We start from the raw sequence: 27,641 nt of genomic DNA, 5'->3' as shown, positions 1-27,641 counted from the left end.
TCTAACCTGGGGGCTTATGCCCCCAGACCCCCTTTGCTTGATCCAGACCACTGGTCTAACCAATCCAGACCAATGGCTTTGTCACTAACCTACCCTAACCAATCCAGACCAATGGAGGTGTCATGCGGGATACTAGCGGCCCTCGTGGCTTCTAACCTTGAGGCTTATGCCCCCAGACAAATGGTCTAACCAATCCAGACCAATGGCTTTGTCACTAACCTACTATAACGAAATACACAGACCAATGAAGGTGTCACGCGAGATACTAGAGGCTTAGGGCCACTTCGCGGCTTCTAACCTGGGGGCTTATGCCCCCAGACCCCCTTTGCTTGATCCAGACCAATGATCTAACCACTCCAGACCACTGGCTTTGCCACTGACCAATGGTCTAACCAATCCAGACCAATGGCTTTGTCACTAACCTACCCTAAATAATCCAGACCAATGGAGGTGTCACGCGGGATACTAGAGGCCTGGGGCTGCTTCATGGCTTCTAACCTGGGGGCTTACGCCCCCAGACCCCCTTTGCTTGATTCAGACCAATGGTCTAGCCAATTCAGAACAATGGCTTTGTCACTAACCTACTGTAACGAGATTCGCAAATAAAAGTAGCGCAGCTGTGTTAACGAGATTCATAAATAAAAGTAGCGCCACTGCACTAGGACTAGTTGTTTATATGAACAGTTGGCAGCTCTGTCCACCGCACGATCAAGTCCTTCGCGAGAAGTGAGCGAGAGAGAAGCAAATGACAGTGCAATCGCGCCTGGATGTGTGGCGCTGGAAAATGTAAGCTGTTCTGAACTTTTGCCAGAGACCTACAGGTATATGAAAAAAACTGAAACTTTTTTTTCTCTTCGGAAAATTCATTTAAACTGATGAAGAAAGATCCAACTAATAACGTTCAAAAGAAAAAACAAATATTGAAACAAACATACTTCATTTTCAGTGAATATGATTCTCAGCAACCAATAAACATGAACCCCAGTATTCCTACAGCCAAAGTATTGCCTCAAGTCCATAAAGCAGATATTCCCATAAGACCCATAGTTAACTATATGAACAGCCCAACTTTTAAAACCTCCAAATTTATCCACAACTTTTTGAAAAAATACTCCAAGTTTGAAAACCACAGCTCTATTAGGAATTATATAGAATTTTGTAATTTGACTAAAAATCTAGTTTTACAATTTTTGAAACCATAGTAAATTAAGCACACAGGAAATAGGAGAGTTCTTCAATATTTTAGAATTTGTAACTTCTAACAACTGTTTCACTTTCAATGGAAAAATTTACAATCAGGATAGTCTTCCTTCAGGAATAATGGCAGAAATTTATTTGGACCATTTGGAAAACACCAAAATTCATAATAAAATTAAAGGTACTGTGTTCTGGACGCGCTATGTTGATGATACGTTTGCCATAATAGATCACAACATCACCAACGGCGATATCGTCCTTGAACAGCTAAATGTGGTCGATCCATGGAACAAGTTTACTTCCAAAGTTGAAATCAATAATTCTTTAAACATTTTAGATATCACTATTAACAACACCTATAACAAATATTCTTATACTATCTTTAGAAAGCCCACCCAAACCGTCAACACCATTCGTCAAGATCTGATGCATCCGGACTCTCAAAAAAAGAGCAACCTTTTATAGCTTAATTCATAGAACTTTTCATGTCCCTTTATCTGACACGAATCGTAAAAAAGAACTCAATACCATCTACTTAATAGCAAGAAAAAACTGTTTTGACAGGCATTTCATAGACAGGATAGTCAGCAAAATTGTTAACAAATCCAGTTCAACTCTGCTCAGAGAAACAAAAAACAGATAACTACGCCACCTTCACTTACACCAATAATAAGATTTAGGAAATCACCAATATTCTTAAGAAACAATGTCAATATTGCCTTTAAAACAGTCAACAACAATACTAATCTCTTTTATAACCAGCACAAAATCAATAACATCGGGAATGAATACAACAAATCAGGTGTATATAAGTTAAATTGCAACCAATGTTCCGTGAGCTACATTGGGCAAACCGGAAGAAGCTTTTTAATTAGATATAAAGAACACGTCAACACCGCCAAGCACAAAAAATACTCCTCCATGAGCACTCGTATAAGAGAGTCCAATCATTCCTTCACGTCCATACAGCAGGACTTAAAAATTCTTTTTTTTTTTTATAACAAGGGCAATTTACTCAACGTTTTAGAAAATATCTTTATTAATATAGACCAAAAATGCAATCCTGCTTACAATTTAATGAAATTTCAGAAACTGTGAACATAATTTTCAAGGCATTACTCAACAGTTCCTATTCTGACAAGCCTCGTAACAAGCCTTCACGCAATCGCTCCCCGCCTATTGGTTTCAGCCTTACCCTACTCTCCCCTCATACCAGCTTCCATCACACACGGCCTCCACAGTTCGCCTCGAGTCAACCATAAACATCCATACACGCTGAACTAGCCATTCTTGGGTAGGCGAGAACGCAAGTAATCAGATGTGGCGCTTTTTATTTTCATTCATTCTTCTTTTGTATCACAAGATGCTTCGAAAACTTGCCAACTGTTAACGCTAATAATAGCCATCATTCTCGTTCTAGGGCACTCCACTGCACACTCCTCTTATGAAATCATGATCACATATTCCGCCTACTTTTTTATTAAGAATTGTTAAAATCATCACTCTAACAACATGAACTCAATACGATTTTACTGGAACCCTCACTCATGTTTAAAATATGTTTATCAATCATCTTCATTCTACTGGAACTAAACATTGCGCTCCATATCACCAAGTTTATACTGACGCATCGGCAAACTGTATGTCAACACAGCATCATCACGTTAAGAAGGATTCTACTACCAATTTTTTTTTTTTTTGTTAGTTGTTTTACGTCGCACCGACACAGGTAGGTCTTACGGCAACGATGGGACAGGAAAGGGCTAGGAGTGGGAAGGAAGCGGCCGTGGCCTTAATTAAGGTACAGTCCCAGCATTTGCCTGGTGTGAAAATGGGAAACCACGGAAAACCATTTTCAGGGCAGCCGACAGTGGGGTTCGAACCTACTATCTCCCGAATACTGGATACTGGCCGCACTTAAGCGACTGCAGCTATCGAGCCTGGTACTACCAATTTTATTGAACCATCTCATGTGTACAATATTTTAATTTTCACTTTTCAGAGTATTTAAGTGTTGTGCTCAGAACATTCAAGCATATTCTACAACATTTTAACTGAGGCATTAGGCAGTCCAAATTATTTTTGTTACCGTGATTTGGTGGATCAGCAGAGGTGAAAGAAGGTGCTGGGATGAATGGGTCTAACTACAGAATCAAAGTTAATTTAAAATTTCAAATAAAGGTTATATTTTTGAATTTTAACAATCAATCAACGACAAAACCTTAACAATATTCCACTTTGTGAAATAACAATTTGGAAACAAGACTAGAAAGATCGAAGATTCCAGAACTTTAACACTCTCGGGCTTCGTGCCCCTAGTTTTACAAAAGCATAATTTGTTCAAAGGGGCAGAAAACCCCTACCACATGGAGCACTTGCTCCCAAAAATTGCAATATCAGCCTCCCAAAGGCACTTTTACACACTGGGAAAGAGCTAACATGCTCTCAGTTTTTCACGCCTATTCAAGGCACTATCAGACTTTACAACTGATTCCCATCAAGGCACGACTTAAAACAATGACACGGGGGTATCTTGTACCCAATCTACTGGGCTTTAGCAGGAAAAGAACAGGTTAAGTAAATGGCCCGGAATACCAAAAAGAATGGAGGCACGTACTTGCACTCCTAAATACACATTTTAAAACCTAAAAGGCACTAGGCCGATGAAACAGGGGCTATTCCCAAACTATGGAGGTGACTCGTATCAGGAAGAAATTTAAAACATTAAGGAAAGAAAGAAAATCAGTTACCAAAACGTAGTCACCTCAAACCAAAATGAATGGGAGCTCGAGAGGATAAATCACTCTCTATCCCCGAATTACAGTTACAGATTTAAGTAAGATTTTACATAAGCCTGCAGAAAATTACATATTTAGGAAATGAGGTTACATTGTAAAAGGTTTCGGACCTTTCCCGCGGATTAAACTGCTGAGCTAGCAAGAAGTAAAGATGTTAAATGGCCGTTACCTTATTGAAGACCTGCTCCTGGATGAAAGAGCGCTTCCCGCCTCCTGTTTTACGTCCACACACTTAGTTAGATGTTGATCGAGCGGCCAAGAGACGTGAAAATCCGCAGTTTATAAACCCTCGGGTAAAGTTTGAGACCTTTCATGAATAATAAAGCCACACCCTCTCACTTTTATTGGTTAGTTTAAAGTTACACACCAAAACAAAGAAGAAGCCAGTGATTGGTTAGAAATTAATTACAGAAATCCTGGATTGGCTAAATTCAAACCTGGCGGAAAGAAAGATAAATATTGCCAACCCACAACTGAATGAACGAAATTTAGTAAAGAACAAACTTATGAATACAAAATTTCTTCAAATAAAGTTCCTTCACTTCGCACCAGGGTGCATGATCATAGTTTTTTCGGCAGTGACATCTATGAGAGAAAATTTAAGTTGGTCCAGTTTCAAGATCACTGTTTATCCTGTAGAGGAGTACTTTAAGGCGGAAGATTTAAACGTGCAGTGTAGAGGTGTACCACCCAGTACAATTTTTAATGTGTTTTTGTCCTTGTCCTTTGTGCTTGATCTTAATCGGCTGATGATGCCTACAAGATAGATGAAACATGTTCCATTATTTTTTTAATGTTATTCAAATAATTAAATTAAAAATTTTTTTTAGTATTGTAAAGGTGGAACATTTGACCGTCCGCACCTTTTACGTCTATACACTAGCCGCAAACTCCATTATAGAAGCATTCGCCCATATTTAAGTTTGTTTGTGCGCATTGAAAATGCCTTTGACAATAATGGTCCCGCCGAGTGTGAAGTATGTGCTGTGATTCATTTTCTAAATGCGAAAGATGTGAAAGCTGTTAAATTCATCGGCGGATTAGTGAAGTGTATGGAGAACACACTACGAGCGAAGAAATCATAAGACAACGGGTTAAAGCATTTAAAGAAGGCCACAATAATATCAAGACAAGAAGCAAAGTGGGCGACCGTCTGTCATTACTGAAGACTACAACTTGTTCCTGCACTTGAAAAAGCATTTAGGAGGTCAGCGCCACAACGATGATGACGACCTTAAAATGACCATGCTGCAGTGGCTGGCATGTCAGGTGGCAGATTTCTAAGAGGATGGAATTCAGAAGCTGGTTTTACGATATGAAAAGTACCACAATATGCTTGGAACTTATGTTGAGAAGTAGTTTAACGTACAGGCTTACATATAACAAAAATAATTGTTTAAAAAATTGTATTACATTTGTTTTTATATCAAAAGGGTACTTACTAGAAAAACATGCCTCGTATATACAAATGACACAAGACAAAATTACACTTTAAAGTCTGAGCTTTCCAGCCACTTAATTAAATTTGGAAAGAGACTGAACAAGTTATCAGGAAATCCAGAGTATGAATGAAGAGGGCAGTGTTGGACGAGATGTTCAATTGTCTGTTCTTCTAAACTGCATTCACACATTGGTGAGCTGATCCAACCCCATTTGTACAGAAAGTAGTTACATCAGCCACATTCCATCCTTAGTCTGTTGAGACAACATCAAAGGTAACTCGATAGGTTGAAACCTTTTGGCTTCCTAGAGGGATCAAGATGGTGGGCATTGGTTTCCAATGTTTTTAATGACAACTCCTTCTTCCAACTATCATTTAAATTAAATCTATCCGCAATAAGTTTCCCTGCGATGACACTTGCTGGTCTTCTTGATCGCAATTGTTGCTGTGGCAGATGGCAGAATTCCTGATTGAGTGATGAAGGTGATGCGAAGATTTTCTTAGCCTTCCTCAGAAGAGCTAGTTTTCGCCTTAAGTGTGGTGGAGGAATGCAGCTATAAAAACATGCCTTAAAATATAATCTCACCGCATCTCCAACCCCGTATCAGGAAACAGGGCTAAGGGGTAGACATACATTCCAGTAATAGTATCAGTAAAAATGTACCTGTAAAAGTGCTTCTTCCTTTAAAATAACCTTGCCTGGAGAGTATGTTTTTTTTTTTTGCTAGTTGCTTTATGTCGCACCGAACAGATAGGTCTTATGGCGACGATGGGACAGGAAAGGCCTAGGATTGGGAAGGAAGCGGCCATGGCCTTAATTAAGGTACAGCCCCAGCATTGGCCTGGTGTGAAAATGGGAAACCATGGAAGGAGGGTTTGTTTGGTCCATCATATCATGGCAGTGAAAAGGTTACCAAGGGTCCCACATGAGCAGTCCCATACCAGGATACATCCACCACCAGCCCAAACAGTACCCTGCTGGCAAAAGCAAGCCATCGCTTCATGTACCTCGTGACGAACTCCAAACCTGCCACTGGCGAGTACCAAGTGCCTCGACTCATCTGTCCAGGAGACCTTTTTCCATGCTTCAAGAGTCCAGTGGTGGTGTTCCTTTGTTCATGTTTGTCTTTGTGCCTCATGACATGTACTGAGCAGAGGTACCTTGGTGGGATGGTGCCTTCTGTACTCCACTGCGAGGAAATGGTTCTGGATGGTATGGTTACTCGTACTTCATTGCTGTCTGGCATTGAATTCATAAGAGATCTGCTGAACTGTAACCCATTTATTCACTCTTACCATCTTACCATCCCACACCTAAAATCAACGCATTGTTCACCGTGTCAACTGACCTTGGTGGTGGTGGTTTTGTAAGAATCCATATAGTCACAGTATACTCTTGACACAGTGACACGTGGAAAGCCCAGTGTTTGCATGACTTCTGTGGTGGAATGTCTCATGCATTTAGCATTGACGATATGGCCATGATGAAAGGCGCTGAGAGCTCACGTTGTAACCATCCTACGCCCAACTGCAGTCACGTGTACGCCTAACGACTACCCTCACTCATTTTCGACAATTTGGAATGAGATTTTAACCAGTGATTTTTATCTATCTATACTTCATTTAATCACAAGTACTTGGAAGAACTGAAGAACACAGTTATGAACTAATTATATTATTAAGATTGTAATGACTTTGATTGCTTCACACATGGTCAAATTATAATTTTGACGTCACATTTCACACTATTTCTCCTTCAATATAACATAAGCAATTCTAATCATTCACTTATAATAATCAACTTATTAACTACTGTAGTTTTTATGGTTGATTCAGATTTTACCTCTGTGAACTATCTGACCTTAGTGAGCAATTATACTTTTAATTAAACCAGGTTAAGAGCCCTGACCTAACTTTAGGGTTATGTTTTTCTGAATGATGATGCTTACTATGTTTAAGCGAAACATGTCCCAATTTTTAACATCTGTATAATGTTTGTATCCCAAATATAAGGATTGTGAAGTAATGGAAAGGTGGTATAATTAATTTGTTAAACTTTGATACACTCACCAGGTCGACCACAGCACTACTTTACCAAAACAACAGATATTTCTAATTCAACTGTTCATCAGTGTATATGAGTTATGGACAACTCACAAAACTGCTATGAATTCTAGTCTACAACACAGAAAATGAGTTACCTGATAACTACTGGCTTGACGAAGTTGATTAGTTCCTTCGCTAACAAATACTTCTGATTTCTCTACGTTCGCTTCAATACTATCAATTACTTCTCCTTGGTCATGCACGAGAGCCCCAAGCTCCTTGAAAATTTGATTAATATCCTTGATGTTACTCTGAAACAAATATAAATAATGCACTGCAATGAAATAACGAGATGTTGAAAACAATTACAGTTAACAATGACAAAATACTGAAAACACTAGTTTGACAAGCTCCTACATAGTGATAAGAAGGTCATTGACTAAGGTTGGCAATTCTTGAGTTCAGAAAGAAAAAGAACACATTTTATTCAGAATTCCTACAAAAATAATTAATAGATGATGGGAGATTAAAATTTACCATTCAGAGGGTAAAACCAATGTTTAGCACAAATTTCTAGTAATCTTTTTCCTGTAAATCTTATACTTCATAAATACCTCCAATTCCTGAATGGATTGCTCCTGCTCTTCCAACAGCTGGAGGTTCATCTCATCTTGAAGCTGAGCCTGTTGACGACTATGGTTATCCTGCAACTCTATGAGTTGTTCAGTATACCGGCCACCTATAACAAGATAACATATCAGCACTCAGTATGATGTTACATGCATGAGCTATTTATACAAAACAGTACATTATAACAGGCAACAGCTCCACAAGAATAAATTATTCCAATTAGAAAGCTTGTGGCATTATAATTTAAGGGACATTATTCTAACTATTACCAGCTATGACATTTTGTATGTGAGGAATTATTTTCACAATTTAAAATGTATCATTTAACAATGCGCCATAAACTGCAAGACAGATATTGGCTGTAATGGGTTAACTGATGTACACCTAAAATCTTGATTGGATGACGAGGTGTAATTTCTACTGCTTATTATTCCGTGACTGCACCTTGTGATCATCAACTGTCTAAGTGTGTTGGCTGGTACACCTCATGTGGACTGGCAGTTGGGATCCGGCCATGATCTAGTATGGTTGCATTTGGAGTGACGCTCTGTCTAGCCATTTTGGTTAAACGAAATGACTACTTACTGCCCTAGTTATGGGGCTGAAGACGCTTTGGAGCCTCTTACGTACAACTGTGTTTTGTTGGTGTTAAGTTATTTTGTTATTTATTTATTCTTTAATTAGGTGGTTATCACCATTTAATTTATGTTTTAAAAACCTACTGAGAGTTGTGCTACTATTTAAAAAGGGTGCCTATAAGAATTGTTTATGGACCACTTCGTTGGTAAGTTTCGAAAAAAAAAATCTAAAGAAGGTATCTAGTCTACAACAAATGTCTCGGCGCACGGAGCACATAAAATTCAAACATATCGGACTGCATTATTGGATATGCCGCACAAACGTGATGTCTGTATAGCAAATGTGATGTGTCGTCGGTGCCTTGGGTACCGAGTGGAATTGCCTGAAATTTGAGCTTCATTGGTTGAAATAGCATCTGAGGAAATTTGAAACAGTTTCCTTCAAAATTCTCAAGTGATATGCTATAAAAGTTTGGTAAGTGTGTATATGTGTTTAAAAAAAAAAAACTGTGGTCAGCGTAATTAGCTGATGTTGCCTGGTGTTATAATTTAAAACTTTTCAGAGTGCAGCTAATGTCTAATATCACATTATTATCTTTACTAATATTTAAAATGTGAAGGACTCAATTGTGTACTACTTAACCTAACTTCTTGGTAATATTATTACACTTAGGTTCCGTTAGTAGCTAAACTCATTCATTTTCTACTACAGAGTATTGAAGGTGCTATTTAAACTTTTGGGGCCTCTTTCTCTTTAACCTAATGGATTCATTCATTTTCTTGTAACTTCTATTCTTGTTATTGTTGTTGCATCATCTTACAACGGTTATACCATTGTTGGGACACGATGATGTGTATTGAAATGGAAATGGCATATGGCTTTTAGTGCCGGGAGTGTCCGAGGATAAGTTCGGCTCACCAGATGCAGGTCTTTTTATTTGACTCCCATAGGCGACCTGCGTGCCATGATGAGGAGGAAATGATGATGAAGACGACACATGCACCCAGTCCCAGCGAAATTAACCAATCCTGGTTAAAATTCCCAACCTTGCCGGGAATTGAACCCGGGACCCCTGTGATCAAAGGCCAGCACGCTAACCATTTAGCCATGGAGCAGGACATGATGTGTACTAAGAGAAGATATGCATTGCGACAGCCCTTTGAGTTTGTTATTGACTTGAGTTATGTAGACAAGTCCTTGATCGATGGCGACTGTGTTTGCTAGTACCTCATATTAAATAACATTTTTGGGGAAATTTAAGAAATGTGATCTCTACTATATTTCTTCTGTTTTATTTGTGATGGTGATTTTGAAAACATTATTTTTCTTGAGTGAATATGCCGTGTTTAGGCATGTTACGGACCTGTAAATGTTCTAGTTTCCTCTTTTGCCTTCTGCCATTCATGGTGTCTTAAATTAGTTGGTTGGGATGTTTCCTCTTCCTTTTTTTAAGATTTTCTTGATTTTATTTTGGGTGAACTACTTTTAAAGGGGAGTTGTAATTTATTATACACTTCAATCTTCAATACTAAAAGGGGCACTGGTTTTTTCATCATAGTTATTGAGAGCTCTCAACAGGTATATTCATATGACCATTCGATTACAAGGTTGGTTATAAAGAACTGCAGTTCGTGTGTAAAATTTTAAATAGTGTAAAATGTAGTTGTGATTAAAATCACTAAGTGCCATAATTTATAATTAATACTGAGACGCACGTTTTTACTCTAATGGTTTTATTTATGTACAAGTTACTCATATTTAAAAAAATTGGGAATCCTTTTAATTTTTTAGAAACAATAATTGTAATGCTACCTTAAATCAAACATTCTGAAATATTTTGGAAGATCCCTTCCTTTTAATTGATTGGGTGTATGAATTAATTTCTTTTTCATTTCTTTATTTAGATTAATTTCTGGTTTGTTATCTTCATTTAATGAAATAATTAATTTGTGTTACTATCTAAAAATTTAAATTTCTTCCTTCATTAAATTGTCAATGTGGTTGAAACTATTTATGGTGTTTCATGGTTTTTCTCATGAATTGTTCTATCTTTTTGCCCATGGTCCACCATCTGTTTAGGTTCTTTTGACCTTGGTTTGCCCAGATACCACTGCTTCCCAGTCCTGTCCCTTGTGATTTGGTCGAGGCCTACCCTAAGTTGTTGGCGTGATTCGCACTGGGATGGCCTCTAGGCTTTCTTGTGGTAGTGCTGGCAATGGACACTGTGTGTTTGCGGTGTTGTGCCGTCACTTTAATTGTCCTTATGTTCGATTGTCGGTGCGCCACAAGCTGAGAATTGCTACAGGAACATACACAAGGGCAAACCTTAAACATTAAAATACAAAAAAAACTAGAACTTAAAATACAAAGCCAATTTTAAATAAATGAGCTCTGGATCTTGATATCAGTTTCTTTGCAACCAGTTCTTTTCAGAAACACATCCTATTTTGTTAGTCATTCTAAGTTATGAAAGATATTAGGAAAAGGACTGATCCACAAGCAAGCAGAACAGTTCAAAAATTGTATGCATAAAGAACAAAGTATGATAGCTGAAATTAATAAAGGTTGGTTAGAATCACAACAGATGGTGCACTATCCAAGCAGGGAGTTCAATGTAAGGTTATTTCTGGCACTGACATGACCAGCTAAGTTCTAGTACTTCAAGCATTGCAGGAAAAGATTCAAGACTTTAAAGGACTCAAGACTGATTTCAATTTATTTATCAGAACTTTCTCCCTTTTGGGTGAGAATGCTGCCCTATTACATCCAGCTTGATCTGTGAGATCTACAGTGCAACATTCTGATGAAGGACATGATTCCTGTAATCCTGAAATGAGCACAATTTTTATTAAATAATTTTTCAACAGCAATATCCTTGACTGCTGATCTCACATGGGTAGGGGTAGCATGCCTGCCTCTTACCTGGAGGTCCCGGGTTCGATTCCTGGCCAGGTCAGGGATTTTTATCTGGATCTGAGGGCTGGTTCGAGGTCCACTTAACCTACGTGATTACAATTGAGGAGCTATCTGATGGTGAGATGGCTTCCCCGGTCTTGGAAGCCAAGAATAACGGCCGAGAAGATTCGTCGTGCTGACCACACGACACCTAACAATCTGCAGGCCTTCGGGCTGAGGAGCGGTCACTTGATAGGCCATGGCCCTCCAGGGCTGTTGCACCATGGGGTAATATCCTTGACTGTACAAGTAAGCTGCTACAGCTCTTTTAACGTTCAGTTCCATCTATGAATGAGAGTTTTTTTTGTTTTGTTTTTTCAGCTATGAAACTGATCAAGTCCAGCCTGTACAACTCTGTGTGACGGATTGTATATTAAACCCATTTTCTAAACATAGAACAGACTGTAGTGATTCAACGTAAATTAATTAAAACAAGCCCCACTTCAGGTCACAGTGTCCTTTGTTTTATTGAAAAAAAAAAAAAAGTGAATATGTATGCCTAGAAGCAGAATGTTGTAATACAAACATTGTTTTAGTCATCATGTTTCATTACAAAGACTGTGAATGTGGGAATTGCTTCATCAGTCTGATTTCACCACAAACACATCTTTCACTTACAGCTCCTGGAGTGAGCTAGCATGTGAAAAGGCACAAATCTTGGCAACTGCTACCCAAGATTTCATACCAGAATATACACTACTCTCATTTGAAACAAAAGAACCACCAACATGAACAAATCACATGAATACAACGAAGGTTGACACACAGCATCGTCATAGGCTGGCAAAGAAATATATAATTTTACACATTGTCAAAACAAGAGGATATTCGTAAACTGTCGATAGCCAGTGGCCGAAGAGATGATACTTGGAATTCCACCACCTAGAAAATATGTTCATCTTATTTCAAAAGAGGATTTTGAAAGAAAGTCATCTTCTGTGATGTTTGATTTTTGTGTAGTTGAGTGTATATCATCTCATTCTATTTAGCTTCACTTTTCATTTTAAAAACTCGTTAATTCTTAACCAAAATTTCTGTGTTAATGTAACTTTTAGGGGGGATGAAGAGTGTCAACCTTGGAACAGACATATTGATTTCTAATGAAATCTCACTTCGATAACATGTGAAACATATAGCGAACAGCTCTTGGTGTATTACTGTGTGTGCTTTTGCCAAACAAGTAAAATTGCTTGCAACTGCAAGTTTCTTTCTCATTAATACTTAGTGATATAGCATTATGAAATAACTTGATAGTCTTTGTTTTGATGTTCTGGATTTGGTTAACTGTTGCAAGTGCAATGCTTCATAGCCCTTTAAAAACTTTAAATTTCAAGTTGTATCGTGTAGTTGTCAATCAATGGCTAAATGGTTAGCGTGCTGGCATTTGGGCACAGGGGTCCCGGGTTCAACTCCTGGAAGGGTCGGGAATTTTAACCATCATGTATGTGTTGTCTTCATCATCATTTTATCCTCACCACGACGCGCAGGTCGCCTACGGGAGCCAAATCAAAAAACCTGCACCTGGCGAGCCAAACCTGTCCTAGGATCTCCCGGCACTAAAAGCCATACGCCATTTATTTCAATGCAAAACTGATATTTACTGCACTCGCTGCTTGCGGTGTTTAACTACACAACCTCAACTTCCATTCATGATTTGCTCAATTTTACAATCGTACAAAACATTTCTACGCGAGTTAGATGACAAAGTAAGAAAAGCAGAAGGGGCTTAAATGTGATTGATATTGTTCAATGACGTCAATTACAAAAGTGATTTCCAGAAGGAGAATTCCAGGTGATAGGAATTCCCTCTTATAATCTTAACACTCCAATTAATAAAGGAATCAAAGTCCATAAGTTCTAGCCTACCACCAACCTTATATCCTTTATCCTGTGTATGCCTATGTTATTAATGAGTGTTCTGAGCTTCTTTTATCAGTTTCCTTAATTGGTGCCTTAATATAAATACATGTGATTTCATCTTATCATTTCTATCAAGTAGAGCAGTTTATTGATGCTGAGCGTAGGTCCTAAGAGCCTGGATCCGGACGATTTTTGGTCTGTTCTGAACCACGATCATGGCTGTTTTATCTAACGATTGAGGTAGCTGGGTACATATCATGGAGCGTGCTGTGGCTCCCGACAAATACGTAAGCGATCGACTAGAGACAAGTAAATATTCCGACACAGCTATCACAAATTTCCAACAGATCACAAATTACAAAGGAAGGAACACACTCACCATGCTACTACAAAACATTGGGCATTAAATTTAAGATAACCTGACCTCGAGCAGTGCTCAAACTACATGAAGATTTCAACTCAATTTACTCGTTCCACCAAAATTGGCACTTTAAACATACAATATGTACCTGCTTTAACATAGAAATCGTAAAGTGTGTTATAAACATCCAGATCAGTGATAGTTCATAAATGAACTTTCAGTTAATTTTAGACTTCCTATTGATGCAAATTTTACCACAACATTGTATTATTTAAATTTAGAAATAAGCTATCTTAAACTTAGAATAAGTAGTGTCTAACATTGCAACATTGAAATCAAAAGAGTGTCAAAGGAGCATCAAGACCAGTGCCATTTCATAACAAACTTTCAGATAATTTTAGACTTTTACAATTCTCATTGACGCAAATTTTATCACAACAATGTATCATTTAAACTCAGAAATAAGTCATCCTAAACTTAGAATAAGTGATGTTCAACATTGAATGTTATTTTAACAAAAACCAAGGTTCTTCAGCAGCTGAAGATGGCCTATTATATGGGCCGAAACCGGTACTGAAAAATGTTTTAAGTACTTTAATATAAATAAAAGTATTGATTAGGTGGGAAATCCAACCTTATAATTGTGATCATAGGAATCATCAATACGGGACATGAAGCTAATTAACTATGATAAATAAAGGGCAACGTCGTACATAACAAAACTTCTACCCAATGCGGAAGTAACAAAAAACTGTTGCTGGAAGGAATGAATTTAGTGACTCCTGAATGTAGGAAAATGTCTATAAAACAAGTCATTGAGATGGACAGAAAAAAGAATGTGGGACAAAGACTGGCTAATAGAAGATGTCATTAAACGGATTGTAATAAATGTTAACAACTCCGACTACGATTGCGACAGTATGGAGGAGACTGAGCAACCTATCTTCAGAGTTATATAGAATATCTTGCCAATTCATTCTGGTAACTGTATATATGTTGCACTCTTTTTATAAAATGTTAGTTTTACGCTATTCAAACTATCTACTGATCTAAAGATTTATACGGCAATGTGCACGTGTAGTTTATTAATAGTAGCACCTATTCAATATATTTGAATGTATTGAATAGGTGATATTATCAATAAACTAATTAGCATCCTACAGTATAGTATCTTCAATACGGATCCATAATGATATTTATCACTTGCAATGTGCACGTGGTCGGAGTAGTTGTTGTTGACTCCCAAGTTAGTTGAGGTAGGGCATTATGCTGATTGCTTCTGAGAAAGTGTACATGTCCCTCCCTCATTTATATGTGCAAGACAATGAATAAGAAGAGTATGCAAATGTGAGCAGTGTGAGCCACAGAGCTGAAGTTGAGCGAACGTGCAGCATGTCCCAACAACACATTTGACAAACCTTTGTTTGACCCGCTAGAAGAGTTTGAGAGAGGCTGCATCACTGGACTAAGAGAGGCAGATTGGGCATTTCGGCGCACCGCTCACAACATGAACCCTTCTGACAACACTGTTCATCAGTGTTAGATGCAGTGAGAATGTGAGGGTACAAACCTGCATTGAGAAGGCTTGGACTGACCCTGGCAGACCACTAGCAGGTAGAACTGGTTCAATGAGTGACAGAATATAAGCACTCCACAGGAGTTGCTGCGCACCATCCAGAGACATTTAATGACGGCTGGGGATATGCCTGTGCCCAGCAATACCATATTCAGGCAGCTAACAGAGCACAATCTGTTACTGCAGCATCTCTTACACCATGTACCATTACAGCCTGAGCATCATCAAATATGTTTGAATTTCTACCAGAACATCACACAGCACTAGTATCTCTGGTCTGCGTTTGTGATGTCAACAAGCCTCCTTGGCCAGAAAGGTCCCCAACAGTCCTCTTGCCCATCAAGAAAGTTTGGGACCAGCTTGGACAGCAACTATGGTAGATTTGGAGAGTCAGGTGCACCAGCTGAAACAGGATCTACCTCAGGAGAGCATCCAACGTCTGTATACCTCCATACCTGATATATAGCCGCCTTCCTCTGTGTTATGGAGCATCCAACACCGTAATAAAATGTGGTACAATATGGCACGATGGCAGCAGAGTAAGAGTGGTGTGACGATTGGCTCCTGAACATTGTAATATAAGGATACATATCCTGTGCAATCAGTGTAAATGTGAAATACTGAAAGTGTGAATGATTAAATGTAACTAGAACTATTTAAGAACTACAGTATTTTTATTATTAATAATTTCTTTGTGGAGCCAACAAAACACAAGAACATGGCAACCTGTGCGATGTGTGATAAGGAGCTTGGCAAGAAGAAAGTACAGTGTGGTCCATGTGGAAAATGGACTCACGGTAAATGTAGTAAAATGAACCATGGCAAGTGCTGTGGGGCAATTACGAATCAAAAGCAGTGTTAGTCTATTGAGGACATGGTAAAGTTGTTACTAGAGCTACAAAGTGAAATAAAAGAACTCAAATCTGAGCAAATTAGGTGAGAGTATAAGCTAGGGAAGTCTACATATCTTTGCCATGAAAAGACAGATAGCAACACTAAGTCTATTGCTGAGCAAGACGACCTTATAAAGAGCATTGGTGATCAGGTGGAAGCAATCTGCGTCAACACTAATCTCAAGAGCTCAGTTAAAAAGTCTCAGCACTTGATTAACAGAGTCTGAGCAATATTCTCGCAGGAACACAATTGAAATATTTCGTGTTCTGGAGAAAGCCAATGAAGAAGTACTGGGAACTTTAAAGGACATAGGGAGAGCTCTGGACCTTCAAGTAGAAGAAAAAATGGTAGATGCCTGTCACCAGTAACCTAGACTATCCAGCCAGTCTCACAGTGGAATCATCGTGAAGTTTGTTCGACGTACCGACAAGGTTAAGTTTTACAATATTTAAAATTCTTCCACCGTTTTGATACATTTTTTTGCCTTTTGGCAAATTTTTTATTTGTCAACAGTACATGTTTTGTTCCTTATTTAGGAACATCCTCAGCTGTTATTGTAGCTTAGGTGAAGTACCGACAAGAAGAATTTCATGCAGAGAAGGTGAGTTAAACGCAACTTATCAACATGGCACCTAGGACTTCCGGACGACAGCATCATTTATGTGAATGAAAGCCTGGTGCCAGAGAAGAGGAAGCTGTTAGCACTCACTTGTAGATTCAAGATGGAGCATAACTAAACGTATCTGTGTGTAAGAAATTGTAAGTCTGAGAAAGAGTGAAGGTGCAAAGATTTGTGTAATTAATGAAACTGAAGACTTGAGGGCCTAATCATCTTTACTTTCACTTTGCAAGGATTTCTATTCACAGTTACAGTCATTCCTCCCACATTGTTTAAAGAGTTCTCTCCAAGTAAGTCATTAAAGCTTTTAGTAAAAAAATGATAGCAACAATAAAATTATCACAGTTTATTATCAAAATGTACGCGGTCTTAGAACTGAACTGCTAGCACTGTTTAACAACATACTATCAAATAACTATGATATCCTAATGTTTCCTGAGACATGGCTAGATAACAAATTTTACAATAGAGAATTGTACGGTAGCAGGTATCAAGTCTCCAGGCAGCACCGCAGGGAAAGGGGGGACGGGGGTCCTAGTTGGAGTGAAACATTCCCTAACCGTGTCAAGGTTGAGGGCAATGACATAAGCTTTGAAGGAATTCTCCTAAAAATAAAATCTAACAGGAGTCTTTACATTGCACCCTCAGCAAGCCAGACACTGTACTCTGAGTTCTAGTTGGATTGAACCCCTTTAGGAAAATCTTGAACTACCCATTATTTATATGCAGGGATTTAATATAGGCTACCTCAAATCCGAGGTAATGATAAAGAGTTCGGTAACTGTGGTAAGGTATGGCGAAAACTTGAAAATTTCAGGCAGTTACTTGAAGTCCTATAATTCCATCTGTAATGGTAACAATCAAACTCTCGATCTTATACTGTCGAACTCAAACAACATTGTTTTATCAAGAAACATGGATCCCATTTTACCTGTAGATGCACACCATCCTCCCTTGAACATTGCTGTTCCTGTTACTTGCAGTCAGGTTCACTTGAAAACTGAAGCTAGCTATAACTCCAAAAAGGCCAACTTAAAACTTTGTATAGAGGTCTGCTTAATTTGAATTGGAATTCACTTTATGCACTTAACAATGTAGATTTAGCTGTAGACTGTTTTTATAAATTAGTGTTTTCTGTGATAGATACCAATGTACCAATACCAATTGCCAAAAAGCATAATAGATATCCTGTCTGGTTCATGAATGAAATAAAGCAAGATCTGAAATTAAAAGAGTATCATCGAAAGAGAAGGCATAAGTCTGTATAAAATGAAGAGCAGATCTCAGATAAAAAACAAAAGGTGCTAATAATAGGGCTTATAAGTCATACATTGCATCAGTTGAGAACAACATAAAATAGGACAGCAAATTGTTCTGGACATTCATAAACAATAAGGTAAGGTTAAGGTAAGGTAAGGGTTATTCTGCCCGAAGGCAGGTCCGAACCTCCGCAGAGGTGATCCTGTGTGGTAGGGTGGCCAGTTCCTTTCCGCTCCTCCATTCCCTTACCCCCCCACCAACAGCGCGTGGCAACCCATCCAACTCCTGACCATGCCCAATGTTGCTTAACTTCGGAGATCTCACGGAATCCGGTGTTTCAACATGGCTACGGCCGTTGGCATAAACAATAAAAAGGAGGATAATGGACAATGTGAAACAATGTACTGTATTATGATTCGGAAGATCTGAAGAGTGGTGAGGCAATTGTTGACGGGTTTGCTAGGTACTTCCAGTCTGTATATACCCCAGAACAGGCAAAATGCGATATCCCCGATGCAGAGCACGCATTATATGATGTATTAAATATAAAACACTTAACTATGGACGATATCTCAGACGCAATTAAGAAATTGAAAGGAAAAGCATCTGCCGGGCCAGAGTTAATCCCTCCCTGTGTTATCAAGGGTTGCGGGGAACCATTGAAAACCGATACATTCCCTGCTGCGTGGAAAAAGTCCAGAGTATGTCCAATATTTAAAACTGGTAACCAGCTACTAGTTAATAACTTTCGTCCTGTTTTAATATTATTCTCAGTAGCAAAATTGAGTTTCTTCCGCCGCAGTCCTGGAAGAAAGACGACGAAAAGCACAGCAAATCCCGGAAGAATTCTATGAAACTGAGGCAGTGAGAAACGATGAATGGAAAGGGCCTGGCTTCAACCTACGCCACACATTCACCCGATTCGCCGTCCACGGGTTCCACGGAAAGGTATGCCAAACCGCTGGATACCACGAACCAGACGAAGAATGTACCTGCCGGCTCTGTGGTGGAAAATGCCCCAGGTACCACCTCATCAACTGCACCGCAAGAACAATATCCATTACTGCACTCGCTGAAGACTGGTAAAGAGGAACCGCGTGCACCTACAAGCGGACGAGGCATGTTCAACAGTGTGTTGCAAATTAGGCAGACAGAAGACTTTTCATCACTGTGCCCTGCAAAATGCGATCTCAATACAGTGTCGCAAATTAGACAAGCAAACAGCCTCCCATCACTGTGCGTTACAATATGTGTGAGGCAGAGTTCAGCTCTAAATGTCTTCTCACAGATGGAACACATGGTCACACGAGCACCACTGTACGGACCTGCTTACAAGCGGAACGGAAGTCATCCCCACTATGACTGCTAGTAAAGACGTGACAATGACTATCTGACATTGTACCTTTTTACTCTATGGTAATTACCTATGTAATCTAATCATTGTATGGCCATTGGCTGCAATAAGTTATTAAAAAATTGAGTTTCTATTATGTAAATATATTGTTTTTCATGTAAAGTCGCGTGTGTCAGAATGTCGCATGGCTTCATGTCCCGAAGGTTCACAGTTACCAAGTAGGTAAATTTCTCACAGGATATTTCTAAGATCCTGGATGAGGGTATTCAGGCGGATATAATATACACAGATTTTAAAAATGTGTTTGATAAAGTAGATCATGACCAGCTTCTAAGTAAATTAAATTTGAAAGGCTTTTCTAAGCCACTTCTTCACTTCATACTTAAAAAAACAGGGTACAGAACATCACTCTTAGAAGACATACATCTAAAACATTTTCTTCCTTCTCAGGAATTCCACAAGGTTTGAATCTGGGACCAATTCTGTTTTTACTTTTTTTTTTGATGATCTCCCAAACTGTGTAAAACATTCCAAATGCTTACTTCATGCAGACAATCTGAAATTATGCAGATGTACTCGTATTTCAACAGTAGAGGACTGCCATCTTCTACAGCGTGATATAGAAAATATCTACGAATGGAGCATTAAAAGCAAACTAAAATTTAATTTTTCCAAGAGTGTAACCCTTTTTTTCTCAAGAGCCAAAGTGCTGGTAAATTTCACTTACTCAATGTTAGGGGAGAACTTGAACGTCATAGAGTATATTATTCAATGCCAAGTTAAATTTCGAAGTCATATTGAAAGAACAGCTAACAGAGCTTATAAAATGCTAGGATTTGCCATGCGCAATGTAAAACCATTTAACGGAATAACAACATTATTACACTCTGTACTACATTAGCATGCTCTAGAACTGAGTATGCTCCTGTTATAATGGAACCCATGTAACAATAAAGGTACTGAAATAACAGAAAAAGTCTAGAAATGTTTCCTAAAATTTCTAAACAAGAGAAAATAGGGTGGATTTCCTTTGAATGTAAATAGAGATTTATGCGATATGATATTTATGTACAAAGTTGTGAATAGCATCACTGATAATTCGTATTTTCTTTCATTATTAAAATTCAATGTGCCACAGGTGAAAACACTAGTTTCATTTACATTCTACTGTGAAAACAGCCAGTCATATAACTCACCACTTCACAGAATGGCCATGAACAATATGGAGCTAGATTTCAGCTGTAACAAGCAAAATTTTCTCCGTCAGCTCAGCTAAGGCTCATGATATAGGCGCTAAAAAAAGTTTCAATCTGATTATAGAGTAATTATATAGTAATTATTATTACATGACGTTACCATCCTTGCCATTAGTATGTTCATTTCTTTATTTCTTACTATCATTAACCCAATCTCATTATCATGAGCATTAATACAATTATTTAGTATATGTACTGTTATATTTTAATTGTTTAAAGTATACTGTAATTGGAGACTTGTTCTCTGATGTATATATTTCATTAAAATAAAATAATAAATAAAATATTTTTTCTTGTCCTGTGCCTGTATAAACTTATATGCCTCTATAATGGCTCCTTCATGGTGTGTAATTTTTCTTTTGCAAAGGAGTGTACTTAACACATTCACGCCCGTATCCGAGTTATTGCCTATAGCGGCGTGACCATGCTGTGGACCGTATCCGAGTTAGCCCGGATAAGTGCAACCTTGAAGTGGAGCCGTTCCCACACAACTGGGATCTATTTTGGTCACAAATATGTGAAAGAAAAATGAAGGTAATACCCTTATGAACGCTTGTACTCACCAGAAACCACATGGCCACAGCAATTTTCCCTCCCAATGCACTTCTTTTGTTTTGTTTCTGAAGGCAGCCTAGTGCTGACCCAACTAGCTGCGTAGTTGGTTTGTTATTGCACAAGAGTGTGTATAATCGCGTTCTGAATTGTAACCATGGCGTGTAGGAACAATATAAATGATGTAAGTCGTGCGAATTTACAAAGCACAGTTTTTTAGCTGCTTGAAAATTACCTTGGCCAGGGGTATACAGTTTATATGGACAATTATTACAATAGCGTTGAACTCTCGAAACATTACAGGAACAGAACACTGCCCTATGTAGAACAATACGGTCAAATAGAGGTGTACCAAAAGATCTAAAGGAATATAAGGGAATTCTCAAACGGGGGGAAAAGTGAACCCGACATACAAGTACAGTCACCTCTCTGCGACATCTCAGCTCCATCTACTTCATTAGCTCCAAGGCAACGTCCTGAGATTTTGCCGCCAAAAAGGGTACCGGCCAAAGATCACCATTTAGGTTAGATGGAAAGAGAAAAGAGCATATTCTCTTGAAGTTTCAACCATCAAATAAAGTCAAGTACCACTCAAGAAGGCGCAAAGTGTGCTTCAAAAATAAAATTAATGAAACACGCTATTTTTGTGGAAAGTGTGGTGTTTCATTCACTCAGAAAAGTGTGACATTACCTACTACACCCTACAGAGATACTAGAGGACTTTATTAAGGTATGTGGAAAATTTTGTTTCTATATCTTGTTTAGTTTAGAACTTATTGTGAAAAGAATTTGTTGTTGTTTGCTCTGCCACTAACAGGTGGAATAGCTGGGCCAGCCCATTAAAAAGCCCGCTCAGATGATGGTCCTGAATGTGTTAAGATACTTTCCATGTTTTCTGCAGTTTTCCCTGTGATCATTGGTCATGTAACGGGTCTATCAACAGGTTTTCCTAGACCAGTATTCTATCAAACTTCCTTCTTCCTTTCCGTACATGCATGACAATGGATTCCTAAATATTTTATATATACAGTGTGTATGTATATTCAACTCTTGCCCTGACTCCTTATGGCATCGGGTATGGAACAAGATTAATCTTTGCAGCGAGATCTTGCAATCGGATGCCCTTCCTGACGTCAACCTCATCAGAGGAGGTATGAGATGAAATCTATATATATATAAAATAAAGAGTTTTGTCTGTACATTGCTCAGAATTTGAAAAGAATGGTATTTATGTATCGGTCATGTCCACAGTAACAAGGATATGCACTTTTTACTTTTCCGTAATTTCTATCTGTCTGTATGTACACGAATCACTAGACAACGGCTAAAGATAATTTAATGAAAATTGGTATGCAAAGCCAGGGAATAAGTCGCTGCAATCTAGGCCATAAATAATTTTATTTAGGTTTAGGGGAAGGCCTCAAATTTAATTTTCAAATATTTATGTTATTAGTGGTCCTATCTTAATGAAAACTGGTATGGAAAGTCTGAGAGTAAGTCGCTACAATCTAGACAATAAATAATTTTATTCACACTGGGTGAAATGGTAGTTTAGGGGAAGGTCAAAAATGTAATTCTTAAATATTTACGTTATGAGTGGTCTTATCTCTCAATGAAAATTGGTATGCATAGTCGGAGAATGAGCCACTATAATCTGGGCTATGAATCATTTTGTTCATGCTGAGTAAAATGGTAGTTTAGGGGAAGGCCTAAAATGTAATTCTCAAATATTTATATTATTAGTGGTCGTATCGATAATTACTACATAACCAAAGTTATATAGAATTAAATTTCTGACCATTTACGTCATACATTTTTGCCTTACTGGCTATGATAACACAGATGTTCATGAATTTGTAGTTTTGTTGCTAAGTCCATATCAACGCCGAACCACGAGAAAATGGGTTAAAAGAATTTTTTAAAAATCGGTATATAGAGTCGGAGAATAAGAAACAACAATCTAAGCTATAAACAAATTTATTCACTCTAGGTGAAATTGTAGTTTACGGGAAGGCGCCTAAAATGTAATTTTTAAATACCTATGTTATTAGTCCTATCGAAAAGTATGGAGAATACAATTTCCGATCATTTATGTTTTATTAAGTTTTATCGTACCAAACTTAGTGGTATTTCAGAGTCGGAAGAAAACTAAATGTGAAGGCCTACAATATCGAAAACGCATAATAGTGATCAACAAATAACATTACATTGACCATTGTTTGTTGTGAAGTTCTTTGTCTCTTATGCTGCCTCTCAACTCCAATAGATGGGATTACTGTGGCGTACTGAGTACAACAGTCTGACTGAATATTGGCGGCAAATAGCTGGGGAGTCAGATAACTTTTCTCTTTAGCATGCCATTCCTCTGGTTCATACATTTTCTGATACAGCTGGTACGTAACACACTGGTTCATCATAGTATTCCAGCTATTCAATCCCTACTCTGACACACTGTTTTTAATGAGCAGTGTGCATACTTATGGCAGAGGCTCACTTAGTAGTTGTTATAGTAGTAGTAGTAGTAGTAGTAGTAGTAGGACCTGGACTAGAATAACAATTTGGGCCTATTCCAAATTTTAGCACCACAATTCACTAAATATCTCAAAATTCAACCCTGAAAAGAGCCGTTTCTTAAGAAAAACTTCTTCCTCTTCACTTATATTAAATTCTATATTCATTTTATTCCAAATTAGCAGTGAAGAGGGGTTTTCCCCTCTGGCTTGGAGGAAAAATTAAGATTTTCTGACTCATCGAATACTCATAGGAAACAGATTAGCAAAAGGGCATAGTTTTTGGCCTGGGAGTCTCCACTATTCGACCCCATTCGCACCGAAAAAAAAAAACTAAGTGTTCACGGATGTCTGTGACTTTGATCATTCCAGCTCTGGAACTTTGGACTGTTAGATCGGCAGCGTAGTCCTGTTCATTAAAAGTGAGAAAATGTGTGGTTTTTTATTTGATCGAGTATTTCAAATGAAGGCATTGCATTTAATCGCGCTATTCCTACTGACGTCATTGTAATGACGTATGTTCATTTCAGTTGGGAAACCACTAAGACAGTCTTTCAGAGGATTTAAAAACATACGTGGAGAGTGGGTGTCTACCATTGTAATGAAAACTCCCCAACCTGATTGTGACTGATGGTAGGCAAGTGGGCCTACCATTACAATGAAAATTCCCTATATCAGTCTTCATATGAGAAAAGACGTTTGGTGATTTCCCCGTCGCGTTTCTAGGGTAATGTTGAAAGAGCTATGCAATTCAATACAATCTTGCTCACAACCCGTACACTACTCAACCTAGAATTCTGTACACAATGTAAAATTCCGTAGCAAAGCATGGGTACATCAGCTAGTATGATATATGATAGTAGGGAGAGGGTGAAACCCAGTGCCAGCACATAGCCTACTACTGTCGAATAGCACCAAGGGGTCTGCTCGAAACTTAACATCCCCATCCAACAGATAAATCACTATCAATAGCATAATATGCACTCACTCCATATGAACATCGCAGAGAGGTTTGTAATTGAATCCAGGCTTTTGGCACACAATCGAGTGATTACAATTTGTATACCACCATTGCTCCTATCTTCCTGGGCAACATTCTGACGGTGAACATTTTTTCGACCAATGGGACCCGAACAGGCTAACCATGGTGTCAGACCATACAGACTTGATGCCATAATTACCATGGCTGCCAGGCGGGCTAAGTATTATCTATATTTTGCTTGGTTTTGTAACTTTTTATTAGTCATTCATATTGCACTACTACCATCTGGTTTCTTGGCTGAATGGCAAGCACTGACGATTTTTGGTTCAAAGGTTACTGGGTTTGATTCTGGGCTGGGCCAGGCAGTAAACCGCATCTGGTGAATTCCTCTGACTTGGGTATTTTGTGTTTGTCCCAATACACTCTTCTTTGTACACACACAATGCACTAGTAACCACCACAGAAACACACAATTGTGAATACATAGGGTTGGCATCAGGAAGGGCATTTGACCAGAAAACAAGGCCAAGTCCAGATGTGCAAAAAAAATATTTTCACAATCAAGTATGTTTCTGTAAAGTAAATACAGATATATTCATTCACATCAATACATATCACCAAACTTTTTTCTTAGAATCTGCTTTACGTTGCATCGATACAGACAGGTCTTATGGCGACGATGAGATAGGAAAGGCCAGGGGAGGGAAGGAAGCAACAGAGGTCTTACAGACCCAGTATTTGCCTGGTGTGAAAATGGGAAACCAAGGAAAACCATCTTCAGAGCTGCTGACAGTGAGGTTAAACATTATGTTCACTCCATGCTCTCTTTCATAATACTCTTTAAAAAACAAAACAAAAAGTGACTTCTTGAGATGTAGCTTTTTCCATCAGGTTTATTTGGCTTTCAAAAATATAATTCTCAGATAACTGCATAACAAGTAAAAAATTTAAGAAATGAAACATTATTTCTAGATTCTTCAGACTTCCCTTTCATTACAGAAGAATCTAGAACTGGACCCATGGAACTCAGTAATGAGTTTTAACAATATGAATACAATTTTAGCCAATTCCCAAACATATCAATACAGGGTAAGCTAAAGCAGCTGAACAAATAGAATTAATTTTTGTAGTGTAAAGAGTATGGAAAAAAGTATTTTGTGACACGATACTAGAATGGCTCAATATGTTTTTACTTTAGCGAAGATGGCTAACCAGAATACACACTTCACCGAATAAGCAGTCACTTTACTCAATAGATTTGAGTAACGCATTCCCAGAGAAAAACAAATCTTTGGAGATTTTCAGAGAAATTCATTAAACGGTAGATTCCAAGTGAATCCAAACTAAGAAAAAATAATGCTAATGCTTGTTACAAAGACATGAGAAACATTCAACACAGGGCTAGAGGGAAAAAAAAAATTCCACTGTAAGGCAACAGCCAACGTAATCACCAGAACACTAGACCAGGGCCTCTCAGGGTGCATGCGCGTGGTGCATGCACTGTGCACGGTGCAAAAGACGACTTGGCTTGGTTGACCAGAGTGCAGACCCCCCACTCCTCGATTTGGAGCAATAGCGCTGTCTCTCTCTTTCCCCACGCCTGTCTCGCTCGCTCCGCCTGTCTCCCTCTCCCCCACTTGCGCTGTAGCGTTCCAAATCCTGGCTGAGTTGAGCCGAGTATAGCCGAGCATAGCCGAGTAGCCCAGAGACGAAGCGTTGATCCGAGCCATACCGAGCGGCACCGATGCACAGTGCACGGAGCTCTTGCGCCTCGCTCTGCACGCGTGAGATTTTGGGCGTTTGAGAGGCCCTGCACTAGACTATACACATGATCAAGAGGGGTGTATCCCACTCCTTTCAGCTTCTGACGAACAGGAAAAAGCCAATAACTGATCATTTATTTATTACAACCTTCAATATGCTGTGGCTAGAAGGAACACAGTATCTAAAAAAAACAATTTCTTGGGAGATAATTTCTTTCATCAGGTTTATTTGGTTTTCAAAAATATAATTCTCAGATACCTGAGATATGAAAGATTATTTCTAGATTCTTCAGACTTCCCTTTCTCTGAAAGTGCTCCAAATTTAAAAAAGCATTTTTCATGTAATGTGCCATATAACTGTACTGCACATGGTTTTTTACCGCGAGGGTACACCCACCCCGTTCATTCAAATGAAGCGCCTTGAACGTCATCTTCAATATAAAATGGCAACAACTTGTGCAAGACTTTTTTTCACAGATAACTCTAACAAACCAACAAACAAAAAAAAGTATGTTATGCCCTCTAATGTGAAAAGGAACGATTAACACTACCAAATAATTTGTTAAATTTAAGGTTTACTACACTGAGTTGATTTGTTTTTTGGTTGTGTTAGAGTTGTCAACACTTTGATCCCTTTCCGCCAACTTCAAAATTAACCAATAAGAAATCTTGTATGTGTATTTTTCATCCAATCAGCGTTTTCTCCTACATTTTAATTATCCAATAAAAATGGGGGGGGGGCGAGGGGGAGGGGGGGGTCGGGCCTTAGCCCAGAACTCTCTAGAACCTTCCTCTCGGGTATAAAAGCTGGTACCTTTTCGAGTCACCTTGTCTTCTTGATCGTCCAGTCTCTGAGTGTGTGTGCTAATCAAGCAGTCCAGCGCAGTAAGGTAATGGCAGCCATTTAATAACTAGGTGATAGCTTCTGAAAGCTAGCTCGAGGGGAAGGTTTCCTGTCTTTAATTATGTAACCTTTAATTTCCAATCTTCGATAATGTAAACTTCATC

The 27,641-nt window shown here is 38.5% G+C and overlaps 1 protein-coding gene across 5 annotated transcripts in view; it reads right to left on the bottom strand.

Annotated features, from left to right (window-relative positions):
• The window catches only part of Syx7 (syntaxin 7), a 70,520-nt gene that overhangs the window by 7,723 nt on the left and 35,156 nt on the right, over positions 1 to 27,641 (bottom strand). For all 5 annotated transcript variants that reach the window (XM_067146807.2, XM_067146808.2, XM_067146810.2 and 2 more), the window contains 2 exons: positions 8,097 to 8,221; positions 7,638 to 7,793 (listed from right to left, as the gene is read on the bottom strand). In XM_067146807.2, the coding sequence (XP_067002908.1) occupies positions 7,638 to 7,793; positions 8,097 to 8,221 (281 nt within the window). The remainder of the gene's footprint in view (positions 1 to 7,637; positions 7,794 to 8,096; positions 8,222 to 27,641) is intronic.

This window comes from Anabrus simplex, chromosome 5 (assembly GCF_040414725.1).
Source record: "Anabrus simplex isolate iqAnaSimp1 chromosome 5, ASM4041472v1, whole genome shotgun sequence".
Lineage (NCBI taxonomy): Eukaryota > Metazoa > Arthropoda > Insecta > Orthoptera > Tettigoniidae > Anabrus > Anabrus simplex.
The sequence above is the reverse complement of the archived record's forward strand: the minus strand, read 5'-3'. Positions and strand labels throughout refer to the sequence as shown.